General features: G+C 34.9%; 1 protein-coding gene across 1 annotated transcript in view; it reads left to right on the forward strand.

Annotated features, from left to right (window-relative positions):
• The window catches only part of SNTG2 (syntrophin gamma 2), a 139,649-nt gene that overhangs the window by 103,945 nt on the left and 13,784 nt on the right, over nt 1-21,920 (forward strand). Inside the window, 3 exon segments of the mRNA XM_030447919.1 lie at nt 2,902-2,973; nt 7,198-7,407; nt 20,261-20,353. Of these exon segments, the coding sequence (XP_030303779.1) occupies nt 2,902-2,973; nt 7,198-7,407; nt 20,261-20,353 (375 nt within the window).

The raw sequence follows: 21,920 nt of genomic DNA on the forward strand, positions 1-21,920 counted from the left end.
ATCAGTAGAGTATCTCTGCTGACAAAGTCATAGTAGGTTGTAGAGAGTCAAAGGATGGAAGAGATGAACAGGATAATGGGGAGAAGGCTAAACTATTCAGAGTGAATTTTTATGGCACAGCAGTGTCACCATTGTAGCATCATTAATAGCAGCAAAAACCAAAACAAAACAGACACAAAACCAAACCAAACAAAAAACCCCCCACACACACACAAAAACTCCCAAACAAAACAAACAAACAAAAAAACCCCAAACCAACCAACCAAGCAAAAAACAAACCAAAACTCAGGAGCTTAAATTAATCTTCAGGAATCAAAATAAAGAATATGAGCAAATGAAAGTTCAGTCATGTCACAACAGCTTTTAGGTTACAGCTTGTGTCACTAAACTCAAGTTTCACAAACAGCAGATTAAGTCAGTGCTTATGCTTCTGTATCTTGTCTAACCAGAAATAGGAAAGAAGGATCCTCCTGCTTTTAACTGAGATTGAAAATAATATTCCCTTTCAAGAAATTCAAGCCCAGATAATGAACTAGCCACCATTTTAGGCTATATACCTTGTTTTGCAGGAAGCATGAGGATTGCTTTTGAGGATTGACAGTAATGGGTCAAAACCTGTATTATTTAATTACTTTCTTTTCAAAACAGCTAAGGACTTTCAGTACTTGCTCTGTGTGAGCATGTTGAAATGATAAATATTTCTGTATTAATTGGTTTTATAATCCCTCACTTTCCATTTTTTTAAACTTGTAATATTGCTTACTCTAGGCAATAATTTGAACAAAACTCAAAATATTAAATAAATAACTAGAAGGAAAGAAGTAACAGAAATCTAAAGGTTGGAAATGTGTGACTCTAAAGACTGCAACATTTTATGAAGGGTGGCAGTACAGGTGTAGTATCTAAAAATCCTATAAATTAATTTTCTAAATCAGCTAATGTTACTTACATTTAACAAAGTTCTTTTAAAGTGGTACTAAGTACTTTTAAAGGTACCTTTGTAATGTTTTGAGCTTTAATTTATTATTAATTGCTTTAACATATTCCACTGCATGCATTGTATCCAAGTGATGTTTGTCGTTTGATTATTAAACATAAAAACTGTCAAATGGAGAACCCTAGAATAGAAGTCCCTTTATATCGCAAAAAGATGTAGTGACAGAGTATTCTCTTCTAGAGGTCTTAAGTTCCATTTGCAATAGATGATTCATCTCATCTACATTTAATCATCTAGAAGTTAAAGATCTAATCTAAATTTAGAAAACCTGGGAGAAAAGTGCTGCCTTTTTCCGTAATTTTTGTCTTAATTTTCTTATTTCCATTATCTTGGAATTATTTGTAGTTTATTAAGAATTAGATTAAGTTTTTTAAATTAGATTTTTCTGATATCTAAATTTACATAGGATGCTTTCCACACTAAGACAGTTCTCAGTGAATTCTAAAACACTGCTTTGAAGCCCAAAGCTGTGAAGTCTACTTGATAATAACATTCATTAGCTTAAATTGGAGTGGATATGGGAGGATGTAAGATTATAAAGAAATTAACAAATTCACATTACTCTTCCAACATCACTCCGAAATAACATTTAATTACCAGCAGAAGCTACATCAGTCTGCTCCTAAGTGTTCTAGCAGTTTGGATTTTCACCATTTTATTACCATTGTACTTAATGGTTCAGAATTTTAGAAGGTCTGGAAAATCAACTTAAAAGTTTTTTTTTTAAAAAATCATGTGGTTTATAATGAACATTAGAAACAAGGTTGGTTGTTATAGGTGAACTATATGTTAGTGTGAATACAGAGAAAAGAATCTGCTATTGAATTTCATAGATTTTCTCCTAGTTAAGTTTCATCCACAGATGCCAGATGTTTTAGAGACAAATTTTGCTTTACCTAAATGATTGAATTTCATTTTTTTACTTTTTTCATTTTGGGAGAGTGGCAGGAAAAGGAAAAATTGCACCTGCCCTAGTATTTTAAAGTATCCAAGTTGCTATTATAGTCCCCAAACTCTTATTTCCATATTTTAAAACCTCAGAGTTACAATTTGGTCAGGTTCTTCATACTTCTGTATAGCCATTCCTGTGCATTCACCATGAGCCAGGATTTTGCTCTGAAATATACAAACAAAATATTATCTATTCCCCTTGTATTTTTCCTCTTTATAGGTTTTGGGGTTTTTCCCCCTTGAACTATATCGTCTATGTACTGTTTTCAAAAGTAAACATATATTCACATTATATCATGAACTAGAATTTAGGGAAAGACTTCAAGTATCATTCTAACTGTCAAATTTTAAAAGTCTGTCATGTCAACAGGATAAAGTAATGAAATCAAAAGAAAACAAAAAATCTCTTTACCTATTCATTATTAAGCACATAGTTGACATTCTTCATAATGTCAAATATTTGTCACATAGTCCTTTTCAGTTTTTAATATAAATATGAATATATTGATGCCATTGCATATATAAAGTCAAGTATGAATTTAAGAATGCATCTTGGTCTGCTGATTGTAAGGTTGTTTTAAATTGAGATATGAAGGTGGAAGGGACTGGGTTTTGAGACACTGGGTTCTCTGTATTAGCATATTGAAAAATAAAAATCCTTATGTATGTTACTCACCACAGAAATTAAAAAGAGATTTCCATAATACTTCAGTAGTAATGGTGAAAAAATAAATGAAATTATTTAATACCTTTTAATTGTGATAAAACTACTGTAGATGCTTTATGTGTAAAACTTGAATATTCGACATTGTATTCTAAATGGTTATTAAATATAGTAATGTGCCAATATTTAGATGATCCAGTAGAATATTGGTGGGAAACATAATTTTTTTCATCTGTATGTGATTTTAGAATAAATAATGTATTGTTAACATTTTCTTTTGGTGTTACAGGTAAGCACATTAGACTGGGTACGAGCTGAAAAAATATATAACCTCTGTGAGGTGCTATTTAAAATTCACAAGGTAGGTTTACTAACAGTTGCACTTACATTCTTTAATAAAGAAAGCTTGAGTTTTCCTGTTAATGATAAGCTCAAGTTTATTTTAACTAGGGGTAGCAAAGATTCAAATATTTCCTCTCGTGTGAGAAAAACCTCTTTGTAATAACTAGTGCATTTGCTGTGCAAGTATAGAGAATATGAAAAATGGATTAAGCTCAAAGTGCTTTATTGAGGGAGAATGTTGATGATTGGATGTGATTATCCTAGAGGTCTTTTCCAACCATGACAATTCTGATTTGATTCTGTGAGTTCTCTGTAACACTAAGTGACCTTACTACTCAAGCTACTTACTACTTCCAAACTGGCTTGCAACAACATGGGCATGTTTCAAACAGCAGTTTCCTTGGCAGTGACTTAAAAAAATATAAAAAAAAAAAAAAAATTAAAAATATTATAAGGTTGCTTAAAACAAAGAGAACAAGGAGAACACAAAACTTGCCAGAAATGTAGTAAAAGGTAAGCTCTAAAACATGAGATGCCTGCATTCTACAATGCTTGTCAGTCCTATTAGTGGCTAAAAGATCTTCTGCTGTTGCCAGGTGTCAGTTTTGCAGCCCATAACTGTCTGCTTTTTTCTGTGGTAAGCCAGCTGTCTCTGGGCAGAGAAGGAAGGTTCTCTTCCCTGGCAAAAGTGGGGAGATGGAAAGGTCTTGTGCAATGCCATGTCAGGACAACAGCAATCCTACAGTCAGGGACTTGAGCTCAGCTCCAAAGTGTGGGCTAAAGGAGCCTGGCCATGTTTTTGTGGGCACAGCAGTATTTGGTGTGATCATGTCTCTAGCTGAGTGGATACACATAACCAGTGTCAGGTCCTGCCCATTACTGAGACAGCAGCAAAGAGCAGAGGTTCTGTCCCAGACTATTTGTTGTCTCCATAATCTTTTTTTTTTTCTTTTTTTTAATTAACTTTTTCCTTATAAATCAGACAGCTATGAAATACACACTTATGCTTTTTGAAAAGGTGTTGCTGTGGTTTGGGTTTTGTTTTTTTCTCCTTCAAATGTTAGCACTGATTTGAAACTCTCTCCTTCCCTGATTATTCTGATAATTTCAAAGGCAAATCTATCCTTAAAGCAAATTCCGTCATAGTTATTCTCATTAAAAAAAAAAGAAATGGGAAGTAAACTACCCAAGATTCAACTCTTGACATTTTAATAAATGAATGCTTAATTACCAGTCTTCAGGAATACATTAGATAAAGTGCTCAAATTCAACACTCTAACCTCTTTTCTGTTGTTGCTTTGGTAAATGATAATGATGAAATGGAGCAAATAAAAAAAAAAAACCAAAACAAACAGGAAAAAAAATCTTTAAATCAAAGTTTCAATATTGAAGACTAGAAGAAGGAGTTTATGTTCAAAAAACTGCAATTTGGGGATGCTTTTCTTAAGGATTTTTAGTTAGAACTAGTTAGAACTAGTGGTTAGAACTGGTTAGAACTAGTGCAGATCTATGGTGCTGAGTCCCAGTATAACTTCTCACAAAAGATGTATTTTAAGGCAAGGTGCTCTTTTTACTCACATTTTAAGCTTCTCATCTTTGTTTTTTATGACAAGAGTTAAACATGGAAAATAAGAATCTAATAAGGAAATAACATTTTGAAACAAAATATTTGCCATATTTTAGATTTTTGTGTGTGTACACAGGCATACATGTAACTACACACATATACACAAACATATATGCAAATATGTGAATTAAAATTCATCTATATATATACATATTTGCATATTCTTGGACATTTTGTGGTAGCAACTAGATGATTGAAAATGTGGTTTTTAGCTTCTGTTTCTTCCTACACCTTGCCTCATACTCCATATTTATTGGAGCTGTTACTGAAAACCAGTGTTTTTCTTGAGTAAGAACAGGAGATGCCTTTTAAAAAGCCACCTGTGTTAAAAACATTTCATTCTCTTTTATTGCCTAGTAGTTTCACATATCACATTTTCATCAAGTAAAAAAATATTAACATAGTCTGTGAGCATTGAGTCTTGAAGCAGATGTAGCTCCATAGCTGCTGCATGCCAGATTATACGCAGGTATTTTGTTCATCTTCCTTTTCAGAAGTTCAAAGGAGGGTCATAAAATAACTTTGAACTTCCTCAAGACTGTTGTCAAAAATGGCCCTGCAACTGCCTGAGAGGAGAACAAAGTGCTGTGTCCCCTGGTTGCACTATGTGCTGCTTCTGAGGTGGCCCACAAAACATCCGTAGCTTAGCAAACTAGACTTGAGAAAATTGCATAAGGTTACATTTGCCAGATTACATTATTCACTCGTTCAACAGCACAAGCAAAATTTTCATTTCCCATCTGAGTATTTTGATTCTATTTGTATGAAAGCAGTACACAGAGGGGGTGTGGGGAGGTGTTCTTCGAGCATTTGGTTGCTCTGTTTTTCAAAGTGGATCTTCTACCTTGTGAAGGCTCTTGTGTGTGCATCTAAAACAGGAGGGATATAAGACCCTGAACATTGAAGCATTCATTTTACATGTATCAGAATATTTTTAATTACATTTGAATGCTCAAATTCCAGTTGTTTGTTTTCGTGTTCAACTGCAGCCTCAGTAGAATATAATAGACCATAGGAGGTTCTAAAAAAAAATAAAATCTAAATATTACTGAGGCCTATCCTGACTACAAGATTCTAGGACTTGGGTACCACTGCAAAGCTGCATTCTGGTCTTTTCAATGCCCCTTAAGTTCAGTCAATCAAGACTGCTTTTACTGCAGATCTACTTGACCAGATTCAAGTCTCCTTTACATAACCTGGAATGCTAGAGAAAGAAAATTTTGTTTGTGGGTGACTAAGAAATAAGAAATAAAATACATTCTCTTTGCAAATTACTTTTTGGTTTTTTTGATCTTTTCTGCCCTATGCCACCATACAGAAATGGAGATACAAAAGGGCCTTATCTGTTAAACAAAATTTTTTTTTAAATGCATAATTTTGAAATTCAGTGAATGAAAATACTCAACATGTCTCAGTTTACTGGATGGGGCAAACCAAAACCCAGAGAACAGAATTCCTCTCTGTTACTCCCCTCTGCCATCCCAGAGAAAGATAAACGGAAAGTAAGGAAGAGCAACTTAAAGGTTGGAAGTTAAAACTAAAACAGGTTTAATAGAACAGGGCTGGGATTGTAACATATGGGATGAGAAACAAATATATACAAAAGCCAATCTCAGTGATCACTGATCTGTATCCAAAGGTCCCTTGCAGCAGAGCTGATTTGGAAAGGTGATCCATGACTCTTCCTAGCACACAGTGGATTCGGATCCTGTAGAGCATTTGGTGAGCTGATGACAAAGGGCTGGAGCCTTTCTCCAAGACCTTGAAGCACAGCTAAGCAGCAAGGAAAAAGGGAGCAGGAAAGGGGAATATTTCTGGTCTTCCTCGCTTTTGTAGGGTATGGCAGGAAATGGAAGGGAATATTGTTCCCTCTCTGTTCTGCTTCCTGGATCCCTCAGGATTGTAAAGATTCTCTCTCTAGGTCCTCATATACCATAAAATTTGCCGGGGCCCACTCAAACCATAACAAAGCAGTAACTTTTTTTTGTTTTCTTTTCTTTTCTTTTTTGTTTTTTTCAGTTTTCATTTACAAAGCATTCTGTTACAATAATTATAAAAGACTACTGCAAATTTCTCCATCTTAAAGGTGATGGCGGGATCCCATTTCACTCCCCTTATAGCTGCAAAGCAGCACTGGCAGCTACTAAGGGACATTTGAAAGCTAACATTGTTATTTCCAGGATCAGTCCTTGGGTGCTTGATAAAATTACTGCATTCCTTGGTGTTTAGCATACTGGAACCGAATTATAATGGAGCAGTTATATTCTCCTGTAAAGCCAGCACAAAGCTCTTGAATTGTATTTAAAAAAAAAAATTAAAAAATCAGGGATTTCTTTCCTTTTCCCTGTAAACAATATATTGCTGCAAAATCCTTTTAAATTATTTATGTATTGTTTAGGTAACTTTGACAGCATCTTGGAACTGCAGAAGTAGCTTGGGTAAAGTGAAGTAAAAAGCAAAGAGAGAAGTTGTCTTTGAAATTATTACTTAATTCTCAGAACATTTCTTCGAGGTAATTATTAACATACTACCCAAGTAACCATCACTTAAAGAAGACAATGTTTCTTAAACTGTTTTTGCTATATGAAGACTCACATACTGAAACGTGTCTTTCAGCTCTGGCTTGCTGATGATTGCTGGCTACAAGCAAACTTGTATTTAGGTATTCATCAGGACTTTGATCTTGAGGACCAGAGGCCGTATTGTTTCAGTGTTATGGTTGGACATGGCAAGAGTCATTATTTCAATGTAGAGCTGGCCAGTGAGTTGGCAGTGTGGGAGAAGGCATTTCAAAGAGCAATTTTCATGGAAGTTCAAAGAACAGGGGTAAGTAATGAATAATATAAACCCCAGAGCTATATAATATGTAAAAAATCCCAAGCAAGTATTTAGATCATTTCTATGTTTAATGATTCCATCGGATTTATGTGTGCCATGACTAAGGACTTGAGTACATTTTTGATACACTGAAAGCTACATGATAACATCAATATTTCTATGTCAATGACTATGTAATAACAGTCTATGAATGTATTATGACAGTTTGAAATTGGAAATAACCTTGATTGTAACAAACTGGAAATTAATAACAGTTTTCCACTTGGAAACAATTTCTGTGTAGGTGTAGTACACCTTCAGTATTTTCTACCTGGAAGTTTTTGTTCCACTCACTGAAGGTAAACATGTCATATAACGATTCTGTTAGGAAAAAAAAAAGTTAACATGTGGTTAATGTTAAATTGGCATTGTCCTTATTAACACTGGAACTGTTTGAAGACAGTGTAAAAGTGAGAGTAAACTCTGTGACAGTTAAATTCTCAAGATTAAGCAGCAGATAGTCTCAAGTCAATTATTTTCTCAGATCTGAGGGTGCATTTCCTTTTAGGTTGTTTGAAATTTGAGATCGATATTCCTGCTACAGATTCCAATTTGTCAGTGTCCATTAGCCCTGTGGTAGCTAAGCTCCCACTAGAATCAGTGAATGGAATTCAGAGAAAGATTGTGTTTATATCAAAGAAGATACTTTATTCTAAATGAAATATTTTGTGTTATGAAAATAGAGAAGATAAATTTATTTTTATTTAAATTGCAACTTAAACACCTCTTTACTGTTATATAAAGAAGTTACTTGCTGAGCATTTACATCCATACTCCCAAGTGAACTAGACCAGTGGTTTGGCAATATATAGATTAAAAGTATAGGCCTTTTCCAATGCAAATCATATTTACACAATTTAGCACAAATGCAAGCTTGATCTGGTATGTTTGGGTTCGCAGGGACCACCTAAAGATGTTTGCAATAGCAAGAGAACTGAATCAGAGCATTGCATTAGCACAGCTTGCCAGGAGCAGGAATCCTAGCACAGGTATTGGATCAGCTCTTCTGAATTTCCAGGTCTTGTGGATTCGATGAGGTTTGCAAGTGATTGCTTAGAACCCATCTAATTATCTCTTTGGACCTGACAGGGTGACAAAAAAAATTTTGTAATGGTGATGCTGCTGCTCCTGTACTTTCATTAAAAAGTTGATTCTTCCTGAAAAATGGCTTGGGCATCAGGGAGGGACTAATAGTGCAGACTGAACACGCAAGTATTTCTCACGCGAACTCTTCAAGAAGTAATGATATGAGCATTTGAACAACCATTCAATTTTCTATTTATTATCCACATAAGAAGCAAATAATATTCAATTAAAATTAGGTATTTAGAAGGGTGGAGATTTGCTGGTTCTTTATCTGGTTCTGAAGTATTTATTGTTAAATCTCAAAAATTGTTGTTCTTTTACATGCTAACAGTCTTAAGGAATGCTTGTGGAATGATCTTTTGTCATTTGAATGCAACAATTTTCTAGACCCCTATCACACAAAATACATTAATATTTCTTTAAGCTGTGGCTTATCCTATCTGAAACCTCTAGGAGAGGCATTCAATTAATTCCTGATTATATTGCTTAAGTCTCCATATGTGTGTTTCCATGTATTTTCTGTCATACAGTTGCATACATTCAAGTTTGTTGTAAACTACTGTGTCAGTAGGATGCAAAGTCCTCCAGCAGTCACTCTTGAATAGTGACAAATCTTTAGACTCCCGTTTTCTTCCTGTAAAATGTAAATGCTGCTTTGAATACCCTTGTTTTCAGAAAGATGTCAAGAGCAGCAGGAATGAGGTGCAAGTTAAACTTACAGAGATTATTTCAAACTATAGAACTATAAAAATAATTGGCATTTCAGTATCCTGAAAATTGAAGCTTGTCACTGGTAGGTTACATTGTCCATAAAAATGCTTTCTTTTGGAGGAGGACCATAATTACAGTTATAAATGCATTTTTATTCATAACTGATTGGGCAGGATCACGGCAGGTGTTAGATTGCACTATGTCATTTTTGCCATTCTTATTTAAATGTGGCTTTGTTCTGTTTACTGTTGATCTTGTCTTTGACAGAGTTGTTAACATTACTGTGTGTACACATTCTTTGTGCTAAGTGTTTCTATAAGAAAAATTGTATTTCTGAGAATAATCTGCCCTTTCACGGTTCATGAAAAGAAATGTTAAGGTGTAATGGTATGTACAAAGGTGCTGCTTTTGAATTTTATCTGCCATGTTGTGTGATAATTTTATACCTTTCTTCTCAAAATGGTAGCACTATTAAATTATGGGAAAAAAATGCATTAAAAGTAGAAAGAAATCTCCCGTCTCAATATCATTCCCCTTTCCACTTTCTTAAAGCTGTATTTCAATCTGAAACTGCTTATAAAAGGAGTCTACCAAGAAACCATGAAATTCACTGAACCTGATGAAATGGATCTATTCATTATCATCATAACAAGCAAACATCTTAAATCCATGTGCTAGAAATATCTATGTTTTCTTCCTAGAGAAAAAAAACATTGTAGTCTTTGATGGCATAATATGGACAGATAGAGGCAATAAAAAATAGAAGTAGTTCAGGCGGGCAGTTGAAAGGCAGAAAAAGTGCTGTTAAAAATATTTCTGTGAGGTTGGTAATAAAAGTCATTGTTGCAAGGAAGAAGGATAGAGAGTGAACTCCTCTCAATAATAAATAGAAGTTCAGGCATCTCCCACAAATCCCAGCAAGCTCTGTGTCAGCTGGAACAGTGAGCAGTTAAACAGTGCCGCACCAATTAATGATGCTCAGATTAATTTTTTCTTTTTATTTTTAAAGTGTTTTACGGTGTAGAAAATCTTTTTTTCCCAGAAAATTTTTTTCCCAGATATTTTACTAGCTTTTACTCTTTGGAGTGGTATTGCAGTATTCCATGCTTTTTCAACATTGTCTTGTTTTAATTACTTTTTCAGTATTCTTCCTTGCCCTTGAACTATTCTTTCCAAAGGATATTATCTTGACTCATCTTAATCTTCAGTATGGTTATTAAATTAATAGAGAAACATCTAGATAGGATGATTTGGATCTTTTGGGAGTATTCTTGTTCAACAGGATAGAGAATGGTATTGCAGCAGTATTTGGTAATGGGCACAGGAAGGAGTAACAGTAATATGACAGCTGTAGAAAAGTTGGACTGTTTTGGCATCTTGTCATATAGCATCATAGAATCATAGAACTGTTTTGGTTGGAAAAGACCTTTAAATTACCAAGTCTACACATTAACCCAGGACTGTCAATTCTACCACCAAATCATGTCCATAAGCACCACATGGATGGGAAGACAGAGAAAAGAAATCTGCTTCACAAGATGGAAGAGCTCTCAGAGACAGAAAAAAAAGAGATTTCTGGTTTAGAGAAACCTGAAAAGAGTTTGTGATGTTTGGGTCCAGGCAGCCTAAAAGAACTTTAGTTCCTGGATCTCCATCCTGGAACATTATATAAAAGGGTTTTTTCTCATCATTTGCCTTCCAGTGGCATTTTGAATTGATTTTGTTACAACTGTAGTTAGATGTAATGTGAATACATCTTAGAGACTTTGTCCCCACTGAGAGTTGGACAAATATTAGGTTATATTTCCACTCATCTTTCTCTCACAGTTATCCTAACTCTTCTGATTAACTGATTTCTGAAAATGCTCCAAAAACTTTTGATGTCTGAGTACCTCTTGTGGTCAAAACAAACACATTCATTGTGTGCAGGCAACTTTCACCCCTGAGGCTGAGCAAAAGAAGTCAATTCCTCCTAAATAAAACCTAGCAGAAAATAGTCAGCCTGAATAAGAAGTAATAGCTTATAAATCTGTTAATTCTTTGTGGTAGAATGAGAGGCTGAGAAAAACAGGATTGGTTGATCACAGTATAATCCTTGTGATCTCCAAATAATAAACTTAAATGCAAAAATGTTAAATACAGTTGGCAATGCTATCTTAGCTTTATATTCCATGATGCTGATAAAGCACATATGAAACAGAATTGTATACAGGAATCCCTTTAAGAGCAGAAAGAACACCACATGCTAATTTTAGAACTAAGTTCTGAAACAAACAAATAAGCAAAGTGAATATCCTCTTTAAGTTCAGGTGAGATACTAAATAGCAGTTAGAAGGGTTAGATTTATAGGGTCATTAAAAGATACTTATCAGTTTGTTACCTGAAGCAATCTGTTTAATTATGCAATTAAGTTTCAAGTTATATTCATTATGTAGAGGAAGCTTATTGCAATTCCAATTTAACTGGTTATCTTTAGAAATACTATTAGATTGTAACTCATTTGCACACTGATGCAAAAAACCTGCGATTTTCCAACCCAGAGAAAGGTACTGAGAACCATGATTGTAAATACATTTGCAGAAATTATCGATAGTTCCAGTTCAGATAACAAGTGAGAATCAAGCAATACACCTACAATAACATTTTAAGAAGGAAAAGAATGTGCAGTTTTACAAGATTTTTAAAAAATCTTGTTTGCATATTCTGTATTTTGAACATGATCAATATAAAATTTTGATTTTCATGAATCTACACTGGTATTTCTAAAAATTGTAGTATATTCTTAAAAGTACAAATGATTCATATTGAAAGAATAAATCCAAATACATATATTTGTATATTACTATATTTATGTTGAAACACAAAGTTTTAGGTAACAGCTATGTGGTGAGAGTCTGGTTGTGTTGTATTTTTTCAGAGGATCTTATAAGCATACGGATGAAATTATTAAAGCTGTCAAGAAGTTACCCTCATGGAATTTCAAATTTATAGAATAGTATTATCTTAGAATTCAGAACTACTGAATTCCTGTACACAGGAATGTCTCTTGTTGATATTTCTGATTAAAATCCTTTTTCAGCTGCAAACTTCCACAATCTATAGAGCACTAGAAAAGAAAAATCCTCTCGTATATTCTAACAAACTATATCAAAAACAAGTCAAGGCCTTTGCTGAAGTAAACCAGTTTGCTAAGATGAATGGTGACAGCCTGATTGCTAGGACTGCTACTGAGAATCTTCCTCAGGTATGTGAAAATATGCTTGGGACAGTCTACAGGTAGGAAACTGTTAAACATTCAAGTCCCTGTTGCTTTTCTTGATGGAAAAAAAACCTGAATTGCTACAAAACCTGAAGCTGTTGCTCAGGCACAGAGATGGGGAAGCACAATCTCTTCCTGACATAAGCCAAGGCTAAAGAATGCACTTGGACTTTTCACTGCTGGAAAATGACCACTGCTAAGCTGTTGGTCTTTGGTTTTGACCTCCTATCTCCATTTCTCTCACTGCCTTTTCCTAAAGTCATAGTCTGCCTGTTCAGCAGAGGAAGTAGTAAGTCTTCTTTCTATTTTTTTTTTTACATTAGCTGTAGTTCCTTATTAGAGAGAGAATGCCACAGCCATGAGTAGGCCTCCACCACTGTATTGTCTGCTTGTCTTGCCAAGTAATAGCTGAACCTATAATCCTAAAGGATAAGTTAGTTGACTTATAGGAACAAAATTCCCTGCAGAGAAACATTTCCTTCAGGCTGCATGAGCAGGTAGCCCTAGTCTTTCTGTGACAGAGGTGTAGTGCTTAATGCCAGTTATGTGAGATCCTACCTGGAGTACTCTGTCCAGTCCTGGAGCTCCTAGCACAGGATGGATGTGGAGCTGTTGGAGTGAGTCCAGAGGAGGGCCATGAAGATGGGCAAGAGGGCTGAAACAGCTCTTCTATCAAGGCAATCTGAGAGAGTTGGGGTTGTTCAGCCTGGAGAAGAGAAAGCTCTGGGGAGACCTATGAGTTCTCTACTGAGAAAACCATGTTTGCTTGGCTGGTATAATGTCACCAGTGTTACAAACTACAAATAGATTTGATCAGATAAATATTTATTTCAGTTAAACAACTATTGTGTGGCAATAATTTTACATATGAGCATGGCTAAGATCTGGCCAGAACGCAAATGTTTCATGAATAGCAGTATCCTGAGAAAGGCAGAATTTAAAACACATACTAAGCTAATTGGTCTTATTTTCTAAAGCACTAAGTTCTGAGCCAGCCCTTCTTCTACTGAAATCATTAGAAGCTTTCCTTTAAAGTTCAGGGAAGGTGTAATGAGCCATTATTTGTGTCCTTTGAAAAATTTTACCTTTATTGCCCAAGTCTCTCTTGCATACATATATGCTGAAACACAGATAGGCATCAAAGGTTAAAGAATAGGTATAATGTCTTGACATATCAGATAACAGCACCATCTTTTGCAAGAGGATGTACTTTTTATACTAATAATTAACACAACTTACCCATTCAAGTATATTAAAAAAGTCTTCTTTAGTGCATTAGGTATAATTCTTCCTGTTGCAGCAAATGCAGATCGTGAAGGAATGTCATTTTTAATCAGATCTGGTTTGTTTCAAGGAAGTAGTTTTAATTCTGTCTATCCAGAATTGTCACAGTTCTGTAAAATTTTAACTGTAACATGATGTATTTCTTGCAGGCAGTGACTGGATCTGCCACAGTTTTCAAATGAAGATGGCATTTATTTATTCACACTCACAGAAATTATTTTACTGATCTTTTTGTGCAGTTATCTGAAACAGAAATACACCTGAGCTTTGCAAGTCTGTTCTGAATGAAATTTCTGAAAACTCTCATGCCAGATTTCTTTGTCAGTTTTTTTTCTCATAGGTTGTATGGAACCAGAGGGAGAATGTTTTCAATCTTCTTAAAAAATGTCTTCTGAAAGTTTAAAAAAACGTGATATTTTATCCTAAAATAGAAATAAGAATTTTAAATATGAGGGAGCCTAAATTATTTTGCAATTTCAGAGAGTTTGAGAAGCATTTCTGTTTAGTACAAGTAATTCTGTGCAAAAAGACAGTAGAAGAAGATTTTGCAGTCTGTCCTCAGAATTAGGGGGTTTAATTTTGTATGCTTCCTAGTACACTCTCTGTACGTGGGCTGAGACAGATTTCTCAGTATAACCGTAACAACTCTGGTTGCTCTTATCATCATCTCCACGTCCTACTTGGAGTTTTTTTATGCTACAAGCAGAATTAAAAAAAAGCTTAATCTTGACCTCATTGGTCCAATATTAAGAATTCTACCAAACTCTGTATTTTGGGAAATAGTTGCATGGATACATTAAGAAACCTTACTCTTGTCACTCCTGTATGCTTGTATAAAGCTTCTGTGGAAAGGCTTAATGCAAGAATCTGTGTTCCAAACTGTCTGCTGTTGGTATAGTTATTTTTTTTTCCTTGTCCTCACTGTATTTTAAATGCTGTTGTGCAATATTTTATTTCAAATACATAATAGAAGAGCATATCATTAGGTCCTCTCTGTTTCAAAGATGCTCATACTGACAGAAAGAGTGAAAAAAATATTAAATGTAAATATGAAGTGAGGTTGAGTTTCAGAAATAAGAAATAGCAAGTATCAGTGATATTTGGATTATATTAAAATCTTATCAGTTCAAACTGGAAATCCTAGAGTCTTCTGTTTATATGATTGAAATGTTGACCGGTAATTGATTTCTAGGGAAATCTCTTAAAATTAAATTCCTATGTTATATTAAACTCCAGCTTAATAGAAAATTACAAACAAATCACTTTATATACATTTAGCCCATTAGAATTCTACTTTACCCCTTATTTGTTTACAAGTCCCTTTTTAAATTTTTATGAGATCGTGGACTTTGGTTTAGTAGGGAAAAGTGCACAGTTCATGGTATTTCTAGTTTCTCTGAGATTTCTAGTCACTTAATTTTGATCTGCATATGACTGAGCTATAATTTGGTTTGTTTGGGGTTTTTTTTGCAGTAAATATCAACAGACAGATCTTGAATAACTCAATGAACTTTGGTGCCAACTCTAATAGATTTAGGGTTCATCACTAAATTAAACATGCTAAATGCTTGTGCTATTGTTCGTGGCTTGAATCTACATTCATTTAACTATAATAAGGGGAAAAGACCAGAATTAGATTATGATGGCTGTTTCATAATATAGGGAGTAGGTATTGTTTTTACTGAATAAATAAAACTGTGTTCTCATCAGTTGTGTTATTTTACATATATAAGGGATGACTTGTCTCCGGAAAACATAATTCCAAAAATATATTAATTAGATGATAAAATTTGCTTAAAAGTTAATTTAAATGCAAATACTCCCTTGTTCTAAGCAAAGTCAAAGCATTATTCAAATTTTAGCATTTAGTACCTTCTATAGGGACTTAATTTCATTCTGAAGGCTGCAGTAGGAAGGTAATTAAAAAAACTCTAACCAGTACCTCCTGCTCCTTGATGCAGGCTCTCTTTTCCCATCATTTAGCTTCCAAGGCTCTATTTCCTAGCTCTGCCCTACTCAGCCTTTTTACTCCCCCTGCAGTAATTTCAGTCCCCTGCAGTTCAGGCACAGACAAGAGTTCAATTTTGTATCAGCACTTTGCTGAGGAGAGTCAGAAATTTGAGTGGCAAGAATTATAAAATTGTGGACTGCTTTTAACCTTATCTTTCTGCTTCTGCAGCAAGGAGCTTTAGGCTTTCCTAAAATTTGGGATCCTGACTTTACTCTTCACCAGGCACATATCCTTCAGGACTGTACATTCCACTAGTGTATGATCAGTCCTGCACAGACTGCCTCCAGTCTTGACATTGCAATAAGCTCACTTGCTTGGGTGATCAGCAGGTCCAGTATTGCATCTTGTCTTGTAGGGCTGTCTAGTATCTGGTTTAAGAATTTATCCTCTGTGCACTCCAGGAGTGCTCTCCCTGCAACTTTTCCAGCAGATGTCAAGATGATATTCAAGCAGATGTTTTCCAGCAGGGTGAGAGCCTGCAAGCATGATGCCTCTTGTTGCTAGAGTAAAAGACCTTCATCAAGAGGTTCCCCTTGACCAAGCAGCTTGTATTATATGGCAACCATAAGGTTCCCTTTGTTATCTTGGTCCCTAATTCTTGCCCCTAAATTTTCAGCCTGGTTGTGAATATACAACAACCATGATAAGCAACAGGTCATCATACTCTATCCATTTCTTCATGCAGAGGGCAACTCCTCTCCTTCCTCATCTGTCCTTCTGAACAGTCTGTAGCCATCAGTAGCCACACTACAGTCATATAAGATTCATCCCACCAGGTTTCAGTAATGGCAGCTAGTGTAGGTTTGTAGTATGTGTAGTCCCTTTCAGGTCTGGGGAAGACAGATCCCAGTGTCAGAGGTAGACCAGTGCCATACTTCTGAATAGGACAGATCTAAGAGATTCCTTCTATGTATGTGCTAGCAAGACTGTTCTTCCCCTGTTTGTACAGTTGTATTATAAGCATCATGATTTTTTCATGTGTTAAAAGTATGTGCACTGAGATACTGGCATCTGAAAAAATAGAGAAGAGTTTTTTAAGTGTTTTTTATTGCAAATAATCATTCTACAGACCACTTCACCATGGTTTAGAAAGCATTAAATAATTGATCTAGGGTGTATATTATGATTTGCTGAGCTGTTGCAGTTCAGGGATAAGGCTTTCCCGTGAACAGCTAAATTCTTAGTATTTGAATGAAGAGTGTCATCAGGCTTAAACTCCTGGTCTACATTCCCATTATGTTCAGAATCATCAAGGTTAGAACTGGGAAAACTTTTACATCTTCTCTGAAGGACTGCAATACAAAGTAACACACTTGCCAATGTTTTGAATTTTCACATGTGTTTGAGCTATATAAATTGATGTGGCTATTAGGATATAGCTGCACAATGGGAAAATTAAGTCCTCATCCCTGGAGGTAATCGAAAACCATGTAGATTAGATACTTAAGGGCATGCTTTATTTGGTATGGTGGCTTGGGTTTTTTTTTTTGTTTTTTGTTTTGTTTTGTTTTTGCTGGGGGGAAGGTAATGGTTTGGCACAGTGATCTCACTGATCTTAGAGGTCTTTCCCAACAATGACAATTCTGAAATTTTGTGAAATATTTTAATGTGTATCTAAAGGATAACCTTGTGGGTCCTCATCTACTACTACTTATAATCCACAAGAGTTTTGTCATAAGCTAGTATTAGACCTAAGCCTTGGAAAACCTTGTTTCTAGTCATAAACAAAGATTTCAATAATAACCTATTTTCTTCCTCTTATGTAAACAATTGTAGATAACAAAGGGTGATCATGCAGTTACAGGTTTATAAGAAACTTATTCTCAAGGCAAGAACAAAAATGGATAGTTCTCTGGACTAATGTTAATGAGTGGAGGTAGAGTCCTTATCACAGAGCTGTGTGAGAACCTCTTCAAAGTCATTGAGTAAATGCCAGGGGCAGGTTTTTAAATATATATGGCAAAAGCCAAATTAATTTTGCTGTAAAGAAAAAGCTATTAGTGTTTAATAAGTATAAAGAAGTATTTTTAATGCTTATCACAGTGACAATGCAGAATATTCTGTTTGTCTCTAGTATTTGCCTTCAAGTAATTTCCAGACCAGTTCCATTATTTGCAAATATTGAATATTTGTACATTACTCGGGATAATTATTTGCGTACAGTTCATTTTGCTGTTCAACGTTTGTGGCTAAGCAAACAGATGCTTACCCGCTGGAGAAATCTAATTTAATATGTTTTAAAAATTGCTTTGGTGAATCAGAGCTCGGCTCGTATAATCTTTTAAATGGAAAATAATGGAGAATAAGTTATGACTGGAGCTTAATGCCACCTTATAATTACTGAAGAAAATATATGGATCTCTAAATGTCATTCTAATTGAATATCAATCACTGAGATCATTTAAATGCCAGATAATACGATCTTTGAACACCAAATAATTTATTCAGAGATAACATGCATCTCTGTCATTGTTGAATTGATGATAACACTATACTAATGAATTAATTTCATTCTCAAGGCTTTCAAAATCTTTTATAAAATCTCATCTCTGTAACTCAGAAATGTTTATTTTAGTATAACTCTAAATATTTTATTAATAGTAGGATGAGGAAAACTTTATAAAAACTAAATACAGAAGTTTTAGATTGTATCAAAATACTAAAAAAAAAACCACTTAAAAGGAAAGTTTTCAACATAAACAGTTTTATTAATGCTTTCAATCTCCCATAGGCCATTCTTGTATTAAAACCATATTCTGGAATTTAAAGAAACTACCCAGATGCAAAAATTGAATGTAAATAAATGTCTAGGTGGGCAGCAACATTATGGCTCATGAGATATCAATGAGAGCAAAGTAATGATATCAATGAGATATCGATGAGAGCTCCCTTGAAGGATAAAAAATCACATTTCATAAAGCATAAGGGTATAATTTATTAAATTATTTCTACAGTTAGGTGAGGAAAGGCTGGAGACAGAGTGTAAGTGCTAATGAGTGACAGTTATTAATTACAGAATCACAGAATCAAATGGGTTGGAAAGGACCTCTGAGACCATGAAGTCCAACCCTTGATCCACTACCACCATGGTTACCAGACCATGGCACTAAGTGCCACATCAGTCTTTTCTTAAAAACCTCCAGGGATGGAGAATCCACCACCGCCCTGGGCAGCCCATTCCAATGTCTAAACACCCTCTCTGTAAAGAATTTCTTCCTAATATCAAACCTAAACCTCCCCTGGCAGAGCTTAAGTCCATGCCCTCTTGTCTTACTGGTAGCTGCCTGGGAGAAGAGACCGACCCCCCTCTGGCTCCAACCTCCTTTCAGGGAGTTGTAGAGAGTGATGAGGTTCCCCTGAGCCTCCTCTTCTCCAGAGTAAACAGACAATAAATTCTTATTGTTAAATTAGATAAACTAACATTAATTACCACAGTGCTGCACTAACATCTCACCCAAGTTTTCAAATGAAAAAATGTTGCAAAATAAAAAAGACTGCCAACAAATGTAAAAACAAAAAGAGAGGTCAAATACATAGCTTTTTCTCAATTAGATCGCAGTCACTGATCATTTAGGAATTGTTATCTTCCCATTTTCTGGAAATTATGTCAGAAGTCATTATTAGGTCAGATCTGGGCAGTTTTCTAAAAGGTCTGAAATAGGCATGGCTTTGTTTTGTGTTGCATTTTGAAAAGGATGGTTTCCAGCAATATGGAATTTAGGATCTGACTCCAAATACCGAAGTCCTCTCGTTAATGAGACCCTGCAGTACCGTGTCCTGGTCTGGAGTTATCAGGATGAGAAAGACACAGTCATAGTGTCAGAGTGGGTGGAGAGGGGGGAAGCAAACATGATCAGAGGAATGGAGCACCTCAGTGAAGAAAGGCAGAGATAGTTGGGGTTGTTAAGCCTGGAGAAGGCTCCAGGGATACCTTATTGCAGCTTTTCTGTGCTTAAAGTGGGCTTAGAAGAAAGAGACAGTCAAACTCTCTAGCCAGTCATGTTGCAATAGGACGAATGGTCATGGTTTTAAACTGAAAGAGGGTAGGTTTAGATGAGATATAAAGAAGAAATTTTTTACAACGAGGGTGGCAAAACAGAGGAACAGGATACCAAGAGAGGTGGTAGAAGCCCCATCTCGGAGACATTCAAAATCAGGTTGGACAGGGCTCTGAGAAACCTGATCGAGTTGAAGATGTCCTTTTCACTTCAGGGGGGTTTGGACCAGATGAATTTTAAAGGTCCCTATCAACCCAAACCATTCTATGATTCTGTGACAGATCTGATACTGAACTATATGCAGTAGTTTTTGACAATTTTGAAATATAACATTATAAAGCAGAACTTGTGTTGCTATCTGAGTGTCTTCCCACAAAAAAATGCATATAATATTTTTATATGACAAATTACAATGATGGTTGTACTCTCAAAATTATGCATTTCTTTTTCCAGTCTAAAACTTATATGTGCAGCTGGCAAGGGGATGCTCTCTGTTTCACAGTCGACTTTGCTCTGGGATTTACCTGTTTTGACAGTAAAACAAAGGTAAGAGGAAAAATAAAAAATAATTCTATTTTGTTTTACTGTTCTTGATGTTATCACTGATAGTAATTTTTTATGGTGACATCACTAACAGTTTTTACCTTGATGACAAGTTTTTCTTCATCAAATGTACTGTAATTTATATTTGTACAGTACTAGTGAAACGTAGACAGTTTGAGACTAAAAGGGAACAATTCTACTTGTGCCTTAGCATGCAAAGACAAATTTTGGAGAAAGATATTTTTTTAAAAAATCCTTTTTAAGTAATAAAAGCAAAGGGAGATTATATGTAGCAAAGAACTTGGTTTCTTAGTAATGAAGAATTGTGAAGATTTTAAAAGATCACCAGTAGCTGTGGATAGAAAATAGGATTAATTATTCTTTCTTCATAAGAAATTTAGGCCATGTCTAAAATAAACAGGACAAGTGCAAATATGTGTCCAAGGCATAATCTATAAGATTAAATTAGTTTATCTTACAAAATAGAGTTACTATATATAAAGTGCCTACAGGTGATGGTTTATGATATATGCCAACTTCCAAGCCATTTTTAATTCTACTATTTTATATGTAATTTCAAGTGGTATTTTTATTTAAATTACTCCAAATGGATTTATACATTTGTTTGGCAGTAGAAGTAAACATGCATTAAAAAAATATTTCTGCCTTAATGAAACTGTACAGTAGAAAGTTTGTCCTCTGAAATGTGGTCTTCAACTCTAAACTGAAGAGTGGTTTTTAATACATATTGAAGAAATTCAATTAGTCTGAGTTAATAGGAAACATACTGCATTGTGAAAACATTTTTTGTGTGTTGTTATTTTGGGGTTTGGGGCCCAAAAATCTCTGCGGAGAAAGAATGACCAAAATTATTGCTATTTGAAATTTTAGTCTAATTCTATTAAGTGTGAAATCCTATGAGGTGGCATAAATTTTCAGGAAATGATGTTTACATACCTTTCTCTGCCTCAGATAATACTACATCCTGAAAGTGTTCTTTTTTGCACTGTTTTGTATGTTAGCAACAAATTAACTCTAGTGAATAACCTTATTAGTCGGGACTATCTAAAATGTTTCTTTCAAATGTGAAAATTGACCGGGTGTACTCCCACCTTTAAAATTATCAAGCTGTCTATTGATACTGCTTTTTACAAGATCAGGTGAGACATAATTAAAATTTTCTACTCCACTCAGTAGATCCAAGTTATTACCTGTAAAAAGGATAGCACTTTGAACCATCATGCCTGCCTTCACTATTGATGATGAGGAAGTCAACCTTTATTACAGAAATACAGAATACCACCAAATAGACTGTGCTGTTAAACTGTAAAAATTCTAGAGAGATCAAGACATTAATTGTTCATCTCTATGAGAGATGACGATGCCCTTTGCATCCTCAGATCTGAGTAAGGCAATAATTGGTTGCTTCTGCCACCAGTTCATCTTACTTCCCATATTAGCCAGCAGGAGTTGATGGTGTTGCCCAACACTCATATTTTTCAAAATATTCCCTACCAGCACTGAACAGTCTGTTGAAGTGGTCAAGCAATTAACAGTTTTTTAGGGACAC

Source organism: Calypte anna, chromosome 3 (genome assembly GCF_003957555.1).
Source record: "Calypte anna isolate BGI_N300 chromosome 3, bCalAnn1_v1.p, whole genome shotgun sequence".
Lineage (NCBI taxonomy): Eukaryota > Metazoa > Chordata > Aves > Apodiformes > Trochilidae > Calypte > Calypte anna.